General features: G+C 47.8%; 1 protein-coding gene across 2 annotated transcripts in view; it reads right to left on the reverse strand.

Moving 5' to 3' along the window:
• Positions 1–19,752, reverse strand: part of LOC119455930 (dopamine D2-like receptor) — a 388,566-nt gene that overhangs the window by 132,268 nt on the left and 236,546 nt on the right. For both annotated transcript variants that reach the window (XM_037717474.2, XM_037717475.2), the window contains one exon: positions 17,319–19,232. In XM_037717474.2, coding sequence (XP_037573402.1) covers positions 17,319–17,834 — 516 coding nt within the window. In that variant the 5' untranslated portion in view covers positions 17,835–19,232. The remainder of the gene's footprint in view (positions 1–17,318; positions 19,233–19,752) is intronic.

Genomic DNA, 19,752 nt, shown 5'->3' on the forward strand with positions numbered 1-19,752 from the left:
CATTACCACGTAGCCGCGGTTGTGCAAAGCGTGTTTTCTTTTTTTATTGTTTTTGTCGTACGACCGGCGCCGCCGCTGCTGCGGCTGCGCGGAGGCGAGCGCCGTCTGGTGGTGGTTCAAGTAACTCAGCGGCACGCGTGGCGATGGCTTTCAAGATACAGCCGCGCGGGCGGGCGCTCGCGGCGCTAAACGCCGAACCCCCACCCCTCCCAGAGCCGTCCGGCCCGGCGGGGCCCTCCACCTCCCTACGCTCTCTCCGGAGCGTTGTGCGCGACTGGTAGACTGCACACTTCCTTCCCGCTTCCAGCCCTTGCGTGCGCGAGCCGCGATTGCCGGCTTACCGTCGCATGCTCTCACTCGCACATACAGGTTACGGCCCGCGGCGACGATTTTATCGCCCGTGGACTTTACACGGAACCTTACGGCGACGGCATGAATGCACCATAAAAAGATTCAGATGGCATGTTTTCAGCAGAACACAATTAGCGTGATTAACGTATTCAGTTTAAAAAGAAAAAAAAATGTCCACGCAACATGGAAAATGATTGCCCAACCGAAAGCAGTGCCCTCAAGCACGCTCACCGAGTACAAAAGTTAACTAAGCACTCTTTCCTCGACGCACAAAGAGCTATCGGCGCTCGTTCCGTCAAACTCGAACGCGAAGGCGAGGCGCTGTCTCGGGAGGAGAAGCAGCAGGAAGAGAGAAAGAAATATGTTAATCGGAAATGCGTCTGGTTGGCTACTCTACGCTGGGAGAGAGGGACAGACAGACAATGAACTTTATTGGTGGTCCTGAGGAACCGCTTTAGGGTACCTCCCTTTTCAGGGAGTCCCCGTGGCCGTCGCGGGCCGCACCCACGTCGGGGTTGGAAGATCGTGGTCCTCCGCCCTGTCGCAGGCCCTCTGGACAGCCCGGAGAGAGGGGCAATGGGAATAGAAATAAGATATAGAAATATAATGAAAAGACACGGATGGGGCGCATCAGTGCATGCCTAGTTCTCCACTACAGGATTCCTAAACCTTCAAATGCCAAAAAGTCCACGCGCGAGAGCACGTGCGTGTCGAAGGGCTACTGACAAATGCTAGTGAAAAAACGTTAGTGACAAACGCGCCCCGCAATTCGGTTGCACGAGAGCGCGCGTCCTTGGCATCAGTATCGTATCTAAATTGTTACTACCGACCACCGAGTGTCAACCACGAAAATGGGCGAAAGAGGCAAAGAAAGCTACTCGCCTGAAAAATAATAGGTGGAAGACTAACCGCCTTAATTATATATTGAAGACGTCATTGACTTGTGCAAGCGCGTGATTCCTGCCATGATTGAGCAAGACAGGATCAAGCACGTCATGAAAGCCTTAGACGACGACGCCCTTTAGATGTTGCTGGCTAAGGACCCGCGCACCCTGTCTGCATTCATGACCTTGTGCCACAGCTTCGACGAACTACGCAAGCAACGCGTCTTAGCTTGGCGGCAGATGTCACCAGACGATTCCATCGCCGCGTTGACCATCGGCAGCGACCACACTGTGCTCCTGTTACAGATCAAATATACTGTGCGCGAAGACGTTTCTCGGTGGCTTCCGTTTTTCCAAGTTATGCAAGTGCCTACGCACTACCTGACACCGACCATCCGGCAGGTGATACAGGAGCAGGTCACCGAGGCATTGCCGTTTGCCTGCCAGCCGACTCCTGTCGCCGCTATCATATGCGGTGCTGTCTGCCTCTCCGCCGACTCATGCACGTCGCCGCACCTCTGGCGTATGCGAATGCCGTCATGAAGGCACGTCCTCTGCCAGTATTGAGCCCTCAACCATCAATTCGACCGCCAGCGACACCGCTTTTTGGGGCACATCCGCAGTACTCAAATCCTTGGCGGAATTTTTAGTCATGTTGCGCGCTTCTGTCGCGGGCGCTTCGCGGCGCCCCCGGCTACACCGAGACGTCCTAACTACTCCTTCCGACCTCCCTATTGTACGCAGCCAGAACAAGAGCCTGAAGCCTACGCCCGTGATCCCTAGCCCACTTCCGATGTCTAACCTTTCGCTTCTCGTCGCTCACCCTCACCACGCCGCCGTTTTCTTTCGCCTATGTGTCGCCGATTCAGTGCTCTTGCGGCGGAGAACTGACTGCCGCAACTTCTGCGGCACGACCTGCGCCGTCGTCCACCTGTCTAGGTTCCCCGCCAGTATTATTCAAGATTAATTGAACGTGTACGAACTCTTGCGCTTGTGGACGCTGGTGCCGCTATATATGTAACGAGCCACAAGCTCGGCCGCTCCATAAATAAATTGATGTCGCCAACTTCAGGCTTTTCCCTCCGTACTGCGAGCGCAAAATACATTCAACCCGTTGCATCATGTACGGCCAGGGTGCTCATACAAGACGTGATCTACAGCGTTGAGTTTCTTGTGCTGGCCTCTTCATCCCATGATCTGATCCTCGGGTGGGATTTTTTGTCCCGTAATCACGCCGTTATCGACTGCGCTCGTCCTCAGGTAGAGCTCGCTGTGATTCCTGAGACGCCTTCCGCCAATGTGGCCGGTCCTGGGGATAGAAAGCTTGTCGTCACCGCCGATACTGACCTGTCACCTCAGAGTACCGTCATTGTCCCCGTTTCCTGTGCCGTCTTTTCCGACGCCACCGTTCTGTTCACTGCCAACTGACATTTCATCGCCGCCACTTTACGTCACTGCCGTTCACCGTCCTCGCGCTTGATCGGGACAATCCCGGACTACTTGTCTGCAACCCCGCCTCAGGCCCCCTGACTTTGTGCCGTAATGAAACGCTTGGCCACGTTCAGCCTGTAGACGCTGATATTATCGTGCCCCTTGAGCTCTCCGGGCCGGTCCAAAACATCAGCTGAACACCCTGGCACCTGACCTTGCGCTCGACGCCGCGCTCTCGGATTATTTTCACTGTTCCATCGACAGCGACTTCGCTCCGGCTGAACGGATGCAGCTTCTTGCCCTTCTGCAGGAGGTCCGCACTTCATTTGACTTGCCGCAAGCGTCAATAGGCCGAAATAATCTGGTCGTTCACACGATTGACACTGGGTCCTAAGCTCCTTTGCGAAAGCTAAGGTCCATAGACAGCTAAGTCCATAGGCGAGTTCCTTTATGTTCCTGTAATGCTTCTTGATCTTGCTTTTCTGGCCCGTCACACACCAAAATGTTCCTATCCGGCCCATTATAGCATAAAGAACCACTGATACACAATGTCTCGTTGGTGTGCCCCGTGTTGTTTGGCGCTGAAAAAACAACCAAGCACAAAGTAGTCGTATGTCAAACAAAAACTAATGTAGCAAGTTTTTTCGACACCTTGCACTGTCGGTTGCTATGGCCTAGCACGTTTCTTTGGCACCCGTCTCTTTTTTGTGCCTAGCAAGCGTAGGCCCGCTTTCTTTTCAGATAGTTGGCCCCCTACTTTCTACCGTCATAGCAGTGGACTGCACTGTTTCAATTCTTACGCAGAACGAACCTGCACAAGCGACCTTAGCACTGAAAAGTGTTAACTGTCTAATCCTGCGCTGTGAATAGCAGTGATTGTATGCACGTGCGCGGTTTCTCTCTCTTTATTTGCTTCTTATCTTTTTACTTTTACCTCCCTCTCATCCCTCCTAAATGTAGGGTAGGAAGCCGAATTTTTGTTCTCGTTGACCTCCCTGCCTTTTCTTTATTTCCTCTCTCTGTCTCTCCAACTCGGGCAGGTAGATGTGGGGGTCGTATACAAATATGGATGACTGCCTTCTGCGTTGTCTTCTGTACAAACAATAGCAATAACGTAGTTAGCTGTCCGAAGGGCCCGGGGAGACAAGACGCGGTTTTGATTTTGTGTGTGGAAGCTTGTTGAGCAACTCATGCGTTCTTTCTTTCTATGGCACCTTTGCTGATAAAGCTGCCACAGACAGAAAGAAAGAGAAAGTCACTGAACGATACGCCGGCCAGACACGCTCTCATGTTGGCCACACTAAAGCAGTGCCCTAGGCAGAAACGCCTTTCGCCTATGTTCGATCCATTAGACGAAGCCTCATCCCAAAGAGAAAGGAAAAGGGACTTTGGACTTTCTTCAGACTCTTATGGCGACGGATAAGGGAACAGGCGAGAGAAGTTACGACTTCACTTCTTTGTTTATTGGCGTAATCTTGGAACCAAAGCATAGTGCATCTGTCCGGCCCGAGTGTTCGTAGTGTGTGACCAGACGCGTTAAGCATTCCACGGTGAAACGGGCAGCTGCAAATAACGGCCGCCAATGGCATAGAAAGCTGACGCTGTACATCCTATCTCGGCAACCCCTTTGTGCGCTTAGGCACCGGACAGGCGCAATAGTGACACCGTGCAAGTATACTGTGCGCACTGTGCGATAATGTGCGTGCTCGCGCGTGCATGCGCATGCGCGCGTTGGTCAAACTATCAAGCCCCTCAAATTGATAACGTAAAATAAAAAAGCTTGTGTTTAAATTGGACTGATAGGTGAAATGGAAACCAATTGTTTGGTGTGTATTGTTTATTTTATGTGTTTTATTTGTTAACGTGTTTGTGCTCTTGTTTTACGTGTTTATGTTTCGAAACAGTTAGACTGTATTTGTACTAAACGTATGTTTTTATGCGACATTTTGACTGCGGAAGATCCATTTAGTTTTGCATTTCTGGCCGAGTGAATGAAATATATTGACATGCTGTTCATATTCTTCGCCTGTATCGCTTACAAAATCGCCCTGCTACAAATATATTTAGCGGACCGTGCGAAACCTAGTTCATTTAAAAATGTCCCCTACGAATGTTAAAAAAAGAACAGTTTCTTTTAGGCTATTGAACATTTCCGAAAATTTTGCATCTCTATCGAAAACGTACATGCATCTATTCAGCAGCAGAAAGCAGATAAAACTGAGCGGCTGTTCATGCTTAATCGCATTCTGAAAGCGTAAGCCGGTTCTTATAGTCGTTAATATCGCCCGAGTTCTTTCACGTAAGGGAATTCTTGAGCCTGCGACTTCAAAGAAAGCGGCAGATGGTGATGAGCGACTCAAGCTATCGATGTTGTAGCGGTAGTATTATCCCCTCCGCTTTGATTTCCTCTGGCCTTGACTTCTCGCTGCAACAGAAATATATGCCGTGTGCTGCTCGTCACGCATACGCACAACACCAGAAAAAGACGGGTGCCTCAGACGTGGCACGTGAAGCACAATGCCCGGAATGATTTCCTCTCGCCGTGAGCAAAAAGAAAGAGGTGCACGGAAAAACACCGTGTCAACGAGGGCGGGGGGAGAAGGAACGACCGAGATGAGAAGCTTGCATGCTGACCAGTATCCTGGTATAAGATGCAGTTGCGAGAGAAAAAGTGTCCCTGGTCGCGTTATAGCGGTTCTATGGCAACAACTAAACACGCACACTGGAAGCACGCTCATTTGCTTCTGAAAGCTGTTCTCGTTATGGCTGAGTCAAGACAGAGAAAAAAAAAGACTGGGAGAAAGAAAAGACGCGGGTGTGAACCACGATCATACCTGGTTGGCTGCCTTACACATCGGAAACGGGAAAGGTAGATATGAAAATGGAAATATAATGGGAATTATAATAAAAAGGCAGTCAGTGCTAAACACTCACCGAGGAATCTTCGCTGGCAGCGCATTTGCCTTCAAGAAGCGCAATAGGGCTTTGTGGCCTTGTGCACGAGTGAAGAGTGCTTCCGGAAATGCCTCAGCATAAAGAGATGAAGGCAATAACGCCTGTGCCCTGTGCGACAGCTTTCATCATCATGTCTCCTTCTTGTGGCTTTAAACCGCAAGAAGGCTGCCGGTTAATTTGGACAACCTATGATTATTTAACATGCACCGAAGTCAAAGTACACTAGTGTTTTCAATTCTGCGCCTGTCGGCATGGCGGCCGCCACAGTCGAGAGACGGAACTCATGACGTCATGTTCAGCAGAAATATTCCATAGTCATTAACGTCACCGCCGGGTGCCTGTTTAATCGCGAAGCGACTTACATGTATGCTTTGACAGGTGTGACTGTGCTGTTACTGCATTGTGGGTGTCTAGTTGAATGGTCTACGGAGTGAGGTAGAAGAAAAACAATAAGAGTTATCGACGTATTTCAGCGCTCACTTTTGAACTTCATGCCGTTATGTTGAAAACGCAGCACGCGAACTGTTTTCGAGACAACGCTGGAACAAATAGAGTATACGTATACATATACCATATGATGAAGCTACAGAAATTTTAAGAAAAATCTAAGGGACAAACTTTCAATAAAACTCCTAAGTTTCACTTGTGCAGCGCTTGTTCTGTCGAGTTCGTCTTTGTGTTCGTGTTTATGCGCAGGTCCAGTTCACCCACCAATATGAACCAACGCGCCCTACAAACAACGTTACTGAATGAGAAGTACTAACAACGACACCGCAAAAAATATGTTTTCGAACACTAACGTCGCCAAGCAAATGTCGGGTTATGCCAACTATAAGTATTCCGCTTGTTAGCCACTCTGCCTAGGAGACATGGTGACGTGGGTCAAGAAAGCAAGACGACAACTCTTTCCGACAAGGGATTCAAAGTTTTGTTTACACATCGATTCTCAGAAAATCCTATTCGTGTCGACGTGTCTCTGCAAAACAAAGCCGGCTTTAGAAACTGCATTGTGCGTGCTCAAGCTAATCCAAATTCCGAGACCACTCTATAGAGAAGCCGAATGGAGCCCGACTGCTTTGAGTAATCCGCTCAGTGAAGAGATAGTGGCCAGCTAACAAACGGACAAACAAAAGAGCAAACAACCAAAGAAACAAACTAACAAACAAGCAACAGAACCTGGAAATTCGCTACTTGTGGTCGCGTCCACAGCCGAAGGGCCTCAATTTTCAATGTCCGCGGTGTTTCTAATCCCGTTTTTTAGGTATAGCGGCGGATTGTATTAGCGACAGTCGTTCTAGAACGCTACACCTTATTTGCAGCGGTCGGCAGCAAGGCAGTTGAATTCACGCTGGTGCTATCCTTACACCGCTTCGTTCGTTTCTTTTTCCCTGAACCGCTTCGCCGATGTAGGGTAGCAAATTGAACCGTGTCTCGTTTACCTTTCTACACTTGCTTGTCTCTGTCTCTCTTGTCCTCCTCCTCCCAGCTTATCGCCCTTTGCCGTCCCTAACAGTGCCCTGTTAGAGCGGGGTGCCTGTGGAGATGCCGAGGAGCCTCAAAGATTTGAAAGCGAATTTTGTTTACACAAGACGAGTTTCTCGCATTTGCCGTAAAATGCCAGTAAAAACGTCGCACCGTGAATAGGATTACACCTGCTAAGTGGCCAAACATCGAACGTAAATACAAGAACTAAGAATACGGTTCAGATGAAGCATCCCCCCCCCCCCTTCCTCCCCTCTTGAAGAAACAAACAGGCGCGCGCTTTCTTTACCACATGTGTGTCCAGTTTGCGCTCCGTTCCAGGGCACATGGTTCGCGATGTAGCTATAACGTAAGCGTACCTTTAACACTGTTATCGCTTCTTTCATTTTTCTTTTTTGTTTTTTTATCCTCTCCAACCGGGAGTGGTCAACCGATCGCTTCCGGGTATGGCGGAACCTAAAACCAGAAAGGAACCCCAGCAGCAGACATAAAAACGGTCTTCGCGAATCCCCACAACCACTGGTCATGGCTTACGTTTTCTTCCTTTCGCTGGGTGTACCGCGCGGACAGCGACATGCCAGAGCGGGAAAGCGCGGAGGAGCCCCCCCCCCCCCCCCCCAACTGCCAAAACTTCGGCGGTAGGCGCACAGCCACCACCCCCCTCTCTCTATAACCCCCGTCGCGTAATCTTCCCGCCGTCCTTCAAGAACTGTCCTCGTTTGCCCGAGGCGCCGAGGGCGTTCGTGAAAATAGGAGCAAAACAATCAGATATGGCCGAAGCCAGTTCCTGCCTCGCGCGCCGACTTTGCTCCGGGAGAGCACAACTTCGATCCGCGGGGCACTACGTTTCACCCCTTTCTGACCCATCCTACCGCGACTTCCCTTACCCTTATCCTTCTTCTGATATTTTTCTTTTTTTTTATTCATACCAAACGCTGCACACAAGTTAGGAAGAAAAAAAAGGTAAGGCAAGAAAAATACAAAATGCAGCAGCTGGAGCTGTGACCCACGGTGCTGCGGTCCGAGAGGGAAGCACTTTGATTTCTGCGCCGTTCGTTGTATCTGATAATTTTTTTTTATGCGCCGTGCAACGAAAACACCACGACGAAAGCACCGCTTGCTACTGCTTCTTCTTTCCTGTCACAGTGCAGCCTCGTCGATGATAAATCAGCGCGAAAGATGCAAAAGCGCGAAAGTTCGACGGTGAAGTATACACGGACCCATAAAAGTGTCAAGTTATATAGCCGTGTTTGAATAATAACGATAAAAAATTTTGGACCAGAAAAGCAGCGCTGGTAATAGCTGCACAAGGCAAAAAAAATCTAAGCCGTTACTAATCATGAAACATCTTCAATCGACTTGTTACATGAAAAGGCAATGAAACAAAAAGGAATGTGGGAATATAATTCATAATGGCCGTATAACCCCTTCAGGCGCAAATAATTTTTCTCTCATTGCAAATGTACTTTTAACACATTTTTGTTTACACTGAAAAGCGAGCGATAAAAAAATAAGCCTGATCATTTCTTTAATTTTCGTTGTACGCTTTGTCCCATCCACTAACGTGGATTCTACGCCTGGACCTCCTGAAGTTACGTTATGTACTTGAACAGAATTTATTACTTCGTGTGCAGTGTATACCTCGTAAGCATTGATGCAATTCACAAATTTGCCACGTGTAAATCGATACCGGCGAGGACAACAAGAACCCCTGCAATGCTCGAATCCTCGCGCTCATAGTAACGACTGAGAAAGGCATCGTTCAAGTATTTTGTCCGGCGCACTTCGCACACATTACTCATTTTTCTTAACAGCGGATTCGCTCGGAAGGGTTTTAATATGCATGCGTTACTTCAATATCATTTCGGAACTGGTATCGATTTCTAGGCGTTGCCTTTGCAAGCAGAATCATAGCCACGCACAGCTCCTGAAAGTAATAAAAAAGACATTTTCTTTTTCTCGCCCTACACTCTACGCCCTACGCGAGATGCAGCTAGAACCCTGCAAACCGCATCCATGGAGAGGTATGAAAGGATGAGTTTTCGGTGCACTCGCGAATGTCTGTGCTGTACCGCCACCCCTTGCCTCTCCCTCCTCTGCCACAAAGCGGATTTGGTTTTACTTTTAAATACCAAAGATTGCATTGCACTTGTGTTCTTGCTGGTTTCATGGGTCAAGACTTGTGGACTGTTCCTAAGAACTCGTCCTTCGGAGCTTTTTGCGTCGCTATGACTTTGTTCTCAAGGTGTTTATCTTTTTATCGCACATAAGACCACAGCGCCTTTACGAGGCAAGAACATTCTCCTTACGTACATGTAATTCTTTAAAAAACAAACAAAGAAAAGCACGATTATATATGACAAAGGTGATAGTTGCCGAGCCACGGTTCATTAGTGTCTCGTTCCAATTATTCGGGAGTTAGGCAAACCATTTCCCTTGTCGTTATGTCTGGAACACGATGGTAATTGCCTTACTTTACGCGACTTCACCGCATGAAACCATTCACCGTGTTCCTAATCCTTGTGACAAGCAACATTACGCTTATCACACGCTTAGGAAAGCGATTGTGAATACTTGGCACGTTGTTGACACGCTTTATGCTCCTGGCCGGTTACTGTACCCATATATAGTTATACTGCAGCGTTAAGAGTTGTAGCTGAAAAACTTGAGATGCGTTTCTTTCTTTTTTTGCTAGAGAGCGCGTTACCGGCAAATTATCAGTGAGAAGATGCTAAGAATTGCCGGCGCAGTGAAGACGCCGCTTGCTTGCTGAGAAAGGCTACCCGCCTGCCAACATCATTTTCACTATACAACCACCAGGTTAGGAAATGTTTTTTTACAACATGACATTTGTGCGATAAACCCATTACGGCCCTCATAACAAATGAAGGATGTACCCTCTGGTGGGTAACTTCACAGATATAACCGAAAGAAAACCATGAGCTCTTGTACAGCGAGAAGATTGCCAATCACTCAGAATTAGTTTTTACAAGAGCAGCAATGCTATACGAGTCGCCGCCTCCAGACTAATAGAGTCGTTTAGTAACGCTACGCGAATTCTGCTTCCTTCCACAAATAAATGGTTTGCTGTCGACAGATTGTTTTATCAGACGGAGGGCAAACAATAATAAACCAAGAGAAATTAAAATGACAATAAGGTAAGACTGCCGTGACCGATCGTTCAAACGACAGGTAACTGCTGAAGTTATTTTATTTCTGATGTAGCACTTTGAAATATTTAGGAAATAAGTCATTTCTCTTGCAGGCATCGTCTACACGCCATTGGAAGACGATCAGGAAACGTCCATTTGGCGTCAGCAGCTGTCGTTCATAATTCAGACGTAAATATACCCTTTTGAGTAGCTTTAACCTGTTTCCTGCAACAGACCACTGTGAAAAATGTTGCAGCCAGTACATTGTCGCAGTAGTTGTTTCTGCGCAGCTTGATCATGCCTCATTCTCGCTTTGGTTAATTAATTTAATTCTGGTGTTTTCCGTACGCAAACCACCATATGACTGTTAGGCACGCCGTAGTGTGGGGCACCCGGTTGATTTTGACCACCAGAGTTGGTTACCGTGCACCCAATGCAAGGTACAAGGGCGTTTTTGCATTTCGCACCTATCTAAATGCGGCCGCTTCGGCAGGGATTCGATCCCGCACTTTCGGGCTTAGCAGCGCAACGTCACTTTGGTTAATAAAATATTCAAAAACGCGTGCACTAAAGCAACGACGACGCAGCCGCTGTATAACAGTTGTAATTCTAACAGTGACATTGGTCACCACATTTCGAGCAGTTGTCCGATGGGAAGACGCCAGCTATGAACCTTCGCAAATGGTCCAACCCCTGCAGCAACCGTTTTCTACGATCCCAACTAACAGCACGACAGAAGCTGCTCATAAAAACTTATCACAGAACACACGACATCTGCAAAGGCTAAGGCTTGGACCGTCAATCGTAGCAAAGTACGCTACCGAACGGACCCTACGATGCTCCCTAACGGGAGCACTCATCGTCTTCTCAGGACCAAAATAAAGGTCGCGGGATCGAATCCCGGCCACGGCGGCCGCATTTCGATGGGGGCGAAATGCGAAAACACACGTGTACTTAGATTTAGGTGCACGTTAAAGAACCCCAGGTGGTCCAAATTTCCGGAGTCCCCCACTACGGCGTGCCTCATAATCAGATCGTGGTTTTGGCACGTAAAACCCCATAATTTCAAGGACCAAAATAAAAGTTATTTGTATGTCTGTCTATCTGTCTACTGATGCAATGTTATCACAGACGAAAGGAAGGCGATAGGCGCGCGCGCGTTTATTCTCACTACCTCCTTTTTTATGTCTATCTATCTATCTATCTATCTATCTATCTATCTATCTATCTATCTATCTATCTATCTATCTATCTATCTATCTATCTATCTATCTATCTATCTATCTATCTATCTATCTATCTATCTATCTATCTATCTATCTATCTATCTATCTATCTATCTATCTATGATAGAGAGAAAGATACCTCAGATTAATGGAGCGAAAGTAACCCCGCCAATATTGCAGATTCGAAACGCTACCATTTCCCGTTCACTGATTGTTGTGATTCTTAACTTCCAAAATTTTACAATGGGCTCCGTCACGAGGGTTAAAGAACATAGACCAGAATGGCCCATGAAAACTAAGGCACTACTATCTGGGCGAGCGCTGCCTGCTTAAAAAGCCTTGAAGCCACTAAATGAGAGCCGCAAAGTTTTTTTTATGTTGGGTTGTAAAGATATCTGAAGCGGAAGATTAAAGCCAGACGCTGTTTTTCACACCAACATTTCCAGGGCGAGAGAAGACACGAATGAATGCGGACGTATGTAGGAAGAGAGAGAATAAAACGGAGTGGGAAGATTACCGAAAAACCCGAGAGGGCTTTCTTTAGCCTTCTTCTTTCCTGAACAAAAGTGCGCACCAAAAATTTACCATGGTGTATACGTCGCTGAAGACCATTACATGTGCTTCGTCTCGGCAACCTAGAGGCGAGATTTCCGTGTCTACAATGCGATATGTTTATTGCGTTAATTTTAAAACGAACATCACGTGTCAAGTGCGTTTGCCTGCTTTCTATTCTTATGCGTAGCATTTTGACCCTTACGTGGTAGCGAAGCTCTGTGAACCTTCCACAAGAGTTACGATCGGGTGCGACGTTCACGCTCACGCGTCCGTATGCGCACGATTCAGCGCTCGTACTAGCTCCGAACTGGGGTGTATGACAGGAGTCAAGGCGAGAAATAACCTGTATTCAAACGAGATGAGCTGACGAGAGGAACAAACTCCCTCAGGTCGTTCGGACGAATGATTGCTGTCTTGAAAATGTTTGGCGTTTTACGCACCAGAAGTCTCAGAATGAAGCTCTGAACAGGAGTATCGCTTATTGAGCTGTTTATTCCAGCGCAAGTAATATCTTTCCGTATTATCACATTATTTGCCAGCCTTTATCTCTTTCTCCATTCTCTAAGAAGTGATATGGTGGACACAGGCTGACCTCTGTAATTCTGTTGTTTGGAATAATCTTTTCTCCCTCTTTCTGTCATAGTCTACAGTGGTCCTTTAGGTATACAATAGGAAAGGAGGAAAGAAGAAGTAAGCAATATTTACGAAGCCGACAAACAAAATATTGGAAAGTTGCGCTCTTTCTAACAGCAACAGTTGCAAGATTAGACAAAAAGAACGACGTGAACAGAAAAAAAAAAAACAACGGAAAGAGTAAGCTGACGGACTTTCGCATCACCGCTGCTGTTTTTTCTGCGTATATTTTGCATTGTGCGCACACATAAAACCTAAGATCTGACAACATACGCTATCTCCCTCTCGGATACGACGGTAGCGCCAGTTACAGAAAAAAAGATCGCCTAATCATACTGATCGTAAGGAAACCCTGCCATGCGGTGCAAGACAGCCCAGATTAAAACAGAAGGCGGTGATAACGAACGAAGTGAATCATGTATCTGTATGTCCAGAACCTGCGCTGCGGAGTTCGGGCGACGCCGCCAGTCACCGGCTCCGAATACACTTTAACACCCGGGGTTCGAGATAATCTTAAAGCGTCCACCAAAATCTCACGACACATGGGACAATGTCATCGTGTGCACAAATTCCGTGCCCCCTCCCCATTATAACCATCACATGTCCTTCTTGCAGTGCGTTTAAATTTTTGCCAATAGTACTTCCAACTTTTCACCGACGAGCAATCTACCCACGAGCCAACTTTTCATCCAGGAGCCAACCGGTGCCGTGTACTCCGAACTCATTTCAGAGACGGACAGTCGCCGCACAATTGCTTACCTTCGTATCGTGTACGACGTCCCACAGACTCCCTCACAGCCTTCCCTCCGGGGATGTGAGATATTGCATTGCCGCTTGCTGCGACTGCCTCGGAGGAACTTCAGACTCACGGAGCGGGAAACGCAGGGGTCTAAAGCATTTTCTCCTCGTCAAAAAAAATATTAATAACAAAGGGACCACAGGGACGCGCAGAGGGAAGTGGGTCGGGGGCAATACGATCTAGTAGAATGGCATGAGACACACAGTAGCGAAGAGAGGTCAGATTAAAACGCTGTCTCAAGCCATGCTGTGTGCGTGAAAGTTCCTGACTTCTTCAGGCGGAATCTGAAGGGGGCGAAAAGAAGGAGCCTTCAATTTCGACTGCATTGTTCGCGCCGTCGTAGGATCGAGACGAGTTGACACAACATTTCTGTGCGTGACAGCACACCGGCCCTCCCGAGATGAAAATCCCATTACGCTACCGCTGCGATTGAGAATGGATTCTTTGTTGCGTAGTCACGAAACGATTTTAGCTCCGCAAATACGAGAGCGCTGCGCTCGTATATACAAAAGAACCGTAAAGAATGGAGGTAATAATCGCGAGTAGTTACCTGGCACAATAGTGAGACGTGTGCTGTGAGGAGGTGAGGAGGGACAGTGAGAGAGAGAGAGAGGTTATACGCCATAATGTACGAGTAATGCAGGAGACAATGGCCCTCGTGGAGATTACCTTGTCGGCGCAGGAAAGTGTAGAAGAATTCGATCTACCGGGCCAGGTATAGAAAACGTCGAGATATGCAGTAGCGTTTGTCAGGTTGCTGTAAGTCATTTACATACAGTCATAAAAACAGTTTAGAGAAGGAGCATGGTAAGAGAGAAGCAAATACACAAGTACAAGTGTAGCTAGGCGCAACGCCCACAATACAATGCAAACCCACTTAAGTGGAGCTTAAATGGGTTTAAATTAAGCGGCATTCAGCACTCAAGTTTAAGCGTAGCTTAAATTGGCTTAGAGGAATTTGAACAGTTCAGAACTTAAAACAAAAGTTACGACAAAGCATTAAGGACTATCAACACAAGGACGTCGTACAGTTTTTAGTACAGCGACGTCATTGTCTGTCTCTCGTGTGCCTTTTTTTTTTCATTTGAGCTGTTTGAACTCGTCTTAGCTCAGTTATACACTACTGTGACGTTTCTTAAAGGGTCACAATGACGCATGCTTTTTTTTTGCGGTCTCGTATAGCAGATGCAAGTAGTATAGCATACGAAGCTATGTGCACAAATATCGACAATTATCAATCACTAGCTGTAAATTTATTTGCGAACCGAACCCTAGATTAAGTGACACTTGTGTGTGTGTTCTTGGTGGTGTTGCTACATCAACCTTGCTAATAAAGCGGCATCTGTATAAGTTTGCATCACGCGCTGACTTGTTGCACTGACGTGTTTCTTTTAAAATCGGGCAACCTAATCAGTGCTGATGGCATTGCAAATGCAGCAGCACACTAGGTCATGTGCAGCGTTTCCTTCAGAACAAAGGTTTTTGTGGAGTAATATTGAACAAACGTACCGTATCACCAGCCGAAGTCAAAGGATGCGACGTCAAAAGTGGGTCACCGTTCCCAACTGTGTAGCTTGGGAAGTAAATTAAACAATATTCAATTCAATTCAGAATACAAATTAACATTAATTATATATAAACTCGGACTCATCTTGAAGCCCAGCCGAGGTAACAACCTTAGTTGGAATTAAACGAACGGCGTTAACGTGATTCACAGTAATTGATTCGCAGTAGCTGAAACTTTTTGCCAAGGATTAAGCTGACGACAAAACGATGTGTGCCTGGTGGTAGCCGGTAGCTAGATAACAGATGTATGTATAGTTTTATTCAATAAAGAGTTTGACAATGGCTGGACACGAGGTAACTGAAGAGCTTGAATTCTAATGGAACAAAGTATTGATTGTCTAGGCCTCAGTAATAATTCGGCATGAATGTCTAAAAGAGCTATGATGAGGACCTGATATGGCAGATACAGGGGACCCACAATAACCGGACAATTAAGCAACCCCCAAGCTTATCGTCAGCGCACATTACCCGAAATAAAAATGAAAATGAAATAATAATAATAATAAGGTTCAGTAATAAAGAAAGTTGGACGAGTTGGTTTCCGCTCATAATGAACGTGAGTGAGCGTTCCTTCTGTCTTCTCTCTTAACTGTGTCCCTATTTAAACTCTTAATGTTCATTATGAATAAGCACCCGAGGTTTATCCGAAGCATTCATCAGCAGGGTTACATTTAAAGTGATGTTTTTGTAGCGGGTTTCGCAACAAAAACTGTACATTGGGATCACCCCTCTCCCCCCCAATGAAAAGACAGAGAAAAAAAACTGTACGATGTAACGCCTTATTGCCTGCCAGTTGCACGATGGAAGCCTCATTTCTGAGCGATACTAAAGGGTGCTCATGCAAAGTTAGCTCACGTAACAGAAGCCAGTGAAAGCAACTTACACAGAGTCAACCATGGCGCTGTCATTTGTGGAACGCCATTGCAGGATACCGAAGCCAATCGCGTGAGCCATTTTGTGGCTATGTGAGATAAGGAGAGCCACCCAGAGGACTATCAATAATGAAGGTGACGGGCGTCCGGGCACTCTTTCGTAAAGGGGCTCTCTTCTCCAACCGCTATTTGTCTGGCGCTGACAAAAGCTCCATCTTGTCAGTAGGGTTGACGACCTTCACTGGTCCAGTGATTGCACAGCCAGAGCCTTTTATCTCATGCCTGTCTGACTTCTGCTGAGAGTTTACGACCTCCCCCATCACTCAGTATCTAAGAGGAGAACAGTGACTGAATAAAAATGTGGCTGCTTCTGTGACAGGCTGTGCATAAATGTTACATAGAAGAGGGACAACCGCGTGAAAGAGACGTCGACAAAATGTGAACCGGGTGTCTGCGCAGCCAATGTTTGCCGCATACCTTCCTGGCGAAGTGCAAGTATGACATCTTTTCAGTTATTTCATATTCCCTTTCTGCAGCAGAAAACGAAAGTGGGATTGAAGATTTTTCTGAACGTATGGTTGCTAAGCAAACTGTAAACGAGATATTAAACTAAACGGTTTCACTTTTCCAAGCTAACGAGTTCTTAAAAAAACGAAAAAAGACGGCTGGAATTATTTTAAAGCGACCCGGTTTCTTAAGCTAAACGATTTTTAAACTAAGCGGTCTCAAACTAAATAGCTAGCGCCTTAGCTTTCATTAGGCTCGCTCTGCCTCGAGTGACAGGCATGTTCTCCTATCAACGTTTGTCTTCTTTTTTTTTTTCATAGCAGTCGGCTTGTGCACCTGGACGGAGCATTGCCTTTCGTAAGTCCGCTGGTATTGCAAGCAGGTTCACCATGCTTGACATATTGCACGAGAAATGTACTACTTGTCACGGCCAGTGTGCTTCGACAGACACTAGCTACCATTAAAAACAGGACGTCAACGCCATTGATTGCGTGCGTACAAATCCTTGTGGGATCATCAATATGTTATAAGCTGTGTAGAAAGGAGACAACGATCAGATAGAGATTGCCGTCTACCAATGAAAAATTAAGTGTTTCCGCTCTCTTTGAAAGCATTCCTCGGGCTCCAACCCGATCTTCAAGAATATTTGATAACATTTTGATAACATAATAAATTTAAACTAAACGGGTTAATCTTCGCGGCATACTAAACACTGCATATTAGGCTACCTTTGACACGTCCATGCCAGAAATCAACGCCCGAAAATCGCCACTCGGTCTCGCTAGAAGTACCGAAGAATGGCGAAACGTATCGTCCTTTTTTTTTCTCACTGGACAGGTGGTGCCACATTCGGTTAAATGATCGCGAGGTATACATGAAATAAAATAAAGGAGGTCGTGACTCACCAGAACGTAGACGGCGAACGGCATCACGGCAGCAGCCACGAGCAGGTCGGCGAATGCGAGGCTCACGATGAAGTAGTTGGTCGCTGTCTGCAGGCTCCGCTCTTTGTACACGCTGAGGATGATGAGGATGTTGCCGAACACGGCCAGAAAAGGCAGGATGACCAGCATCAGCGCCCAGTAGACCTTCTCGGCCGGCTGCTGGGCGTCAGCGGGCAATCGGGACGCCTCCAGGGAGGACTCGTTGCCCGGCGCGAGACCCGCGTCCGGCCACGAGCAGTTGCCTCCGCCGCGCGGGTCCCACGGACAACTGACGTCACCACCACCACCACCGGGCATCACCAGTTCACTCGTCAAGTTGCCCGTGAAGTTCGCTAACCCGGCAGCAGCAGCTGCTGAGGAGAGCACCAGTGTCTCGTTCGAAAACGACGCATTCAGCAGCGCGGCCTTCGTCACCTCCAGCGTCGCGTTGTAGGGCGCCACCGTACTAAGCGCGCGATCCATACCTAACGCCGGCATCAGGGCGTTTTGAGGAACGAAACGTTCGGCGTAGCAGTTTTCATTGTTCTCTTGGCGGTCAGAAAGTCCCGAATGAGCCAAGGCTGCAATTTCTGCCGGTTCGTGAGCAATGCGCCAAACGAGGACACGGGAAACTTTACACGCTGTACGACAGACGACAATCCAGCGTACCCCACTCGCTATGTTTTCGGCAGCCCGTAAAGAAACGCCAGCTCAGGGCTGCTAGAGCGCCCTTTATCAGGAAGGTACAGGTTCCCAAATGCACAGTAATTTGACGAAGTCATAGTAGCACTAACATCGCATCAAAGCGAGGCTGCTTTATTGAAGGAGAGCCTTCGTAGTACGGACCAGTGGCGATCCAGATATCGGGTTTGCTTTTCTATCGTATAGCTTTTACCTCTGCATTCCAAAAATCGTTCAGGTCATCGCAAAGGTGAAGTAGTCACAGTGCAGCATATCCAGATGGCAGGGCAGCGTGTCATCCATCCGAAGAAGAACGACATGAGGGCAAATACGCCACGCAATAATACACGTTGATCAAATGCCCATGGCTAAAGCTGAGACCGGACACATTCTTAGGTCGGGACCGCTAGAACGAGCTGCGACTTCTCGCGAGAGTCGGCTGCGTGCGGATATCGTATAGTAGAAAACTAAACAACAACAACAACAACAACAAAAAGAGCAAGACGGGCTCGGTTGACTTGTAGGCAAGGACGCGAGATGTCTCCTCCTTGTGGGATCAGTATCGAGATCAGCGCTGCTACGCCTCCGGGCGGATGGCGACAGTCGCTGCTTCGCCGCCCACGGGTCTCGAGGGTTCGTTAAGGTGGCGAGACCCGACCGCTCTCTATCTTTCCGGCTCCCATACACAGATCCTGTCGGGAGCGCGCACAGACAACACGAAAGATGGACGGGCCAAGGTACGAAGGCGCACTGAGGAAGCGGATCTCCGAGGGCAAAGCACAAAGAGATGACTCGCCAGCGGGCACCTCAGGAGCAGGATGTCCGGTCGGTGGATCCTCGTTTCTTTTCGGGCGTTTGCTGCAGCTTTCTCTCTATCTCTCCAACTTCTCTCCCTGCTCGGCGTGGTGGTGCCGAGACTGCCGCCTCGTGGACGGAGCGAGTGCCTCCGGATGGTCGTTAGTCCTCGCGATTTGTCGCAACCGTCGTGCCGATTCCTTGCTTCACCATCGCGCACCGGAAAGCAAAGTGCGCAGCGAGGTCTCGCAAGCAGACAGCGGGAGAAGGAAGCCACCCGGACGACCGCAGGTCGTTTTCTCCTGGATTCTTGCTTGCTCGCTCGTCAGGGTCGAGACAGGGGGTATGGGGTGGGCGGCTGCTTTCTGGCTCGCTTGCTCCTTTTACACCCTCGACTGCGTGTGGGATCTAATTAATTTCCTGCGGGAAAGAGGGAAAAAAAGGACGCGGGAGAGGGGCGCAAAAAGAAAAAGAGACAGCACTGAGTAACACGAGAGGCAAGAACCGCGGGGCTATGAAAGCATGCGAGCGTGTTTTCGGGGTATACTCCGGCAGCGTCGCCCGACGTAAGGCCACCGAGGCACAACCTGTCTTTCCATTACATTTGCGCAGACATTAGCGTGTGCGCGGCCGAGGGAGACAGTGCGCCCGCATGCATGGTGCTTCAAGCAGTTCACTGTGTTTGCGAAACATATCCGGACAGAAGTGGATGCGGGAGGAAGCGAATAATTACTGCAATTGGTAAACACTGATGTCGCTTACTTTATCTTGTTTCATCAGAAAGCAACAGGCATGTGTACTATCAGAGTTGAAGGTACAAAAATATCCGTCCACCGTATACTTATAGAAGCGCGTCTGCTTTCTAGGTACAGCACGCAATATAATAATAATAATATTAATAATAATAATTGGAACTGTTACGCTCTTTTGTGTATGTAAT

Source organism: Dermacentor silvarum, chromosome 6 (assembly GCF_013339745.2).
Source record: "Dermacentor silvarum isolate Dsil-2018 chromosome 6, BIME_Dsil_1.4, whole genome shotgun sequence".
In the NCBI taxonomy this organism is placed as follows: domain Eukaryota; kingdom Metazoa; phylum Arthropoda; class Arachnida; order Ixodida; family Ixodidae; genus Dermacentor; species Dermacentor silvarum.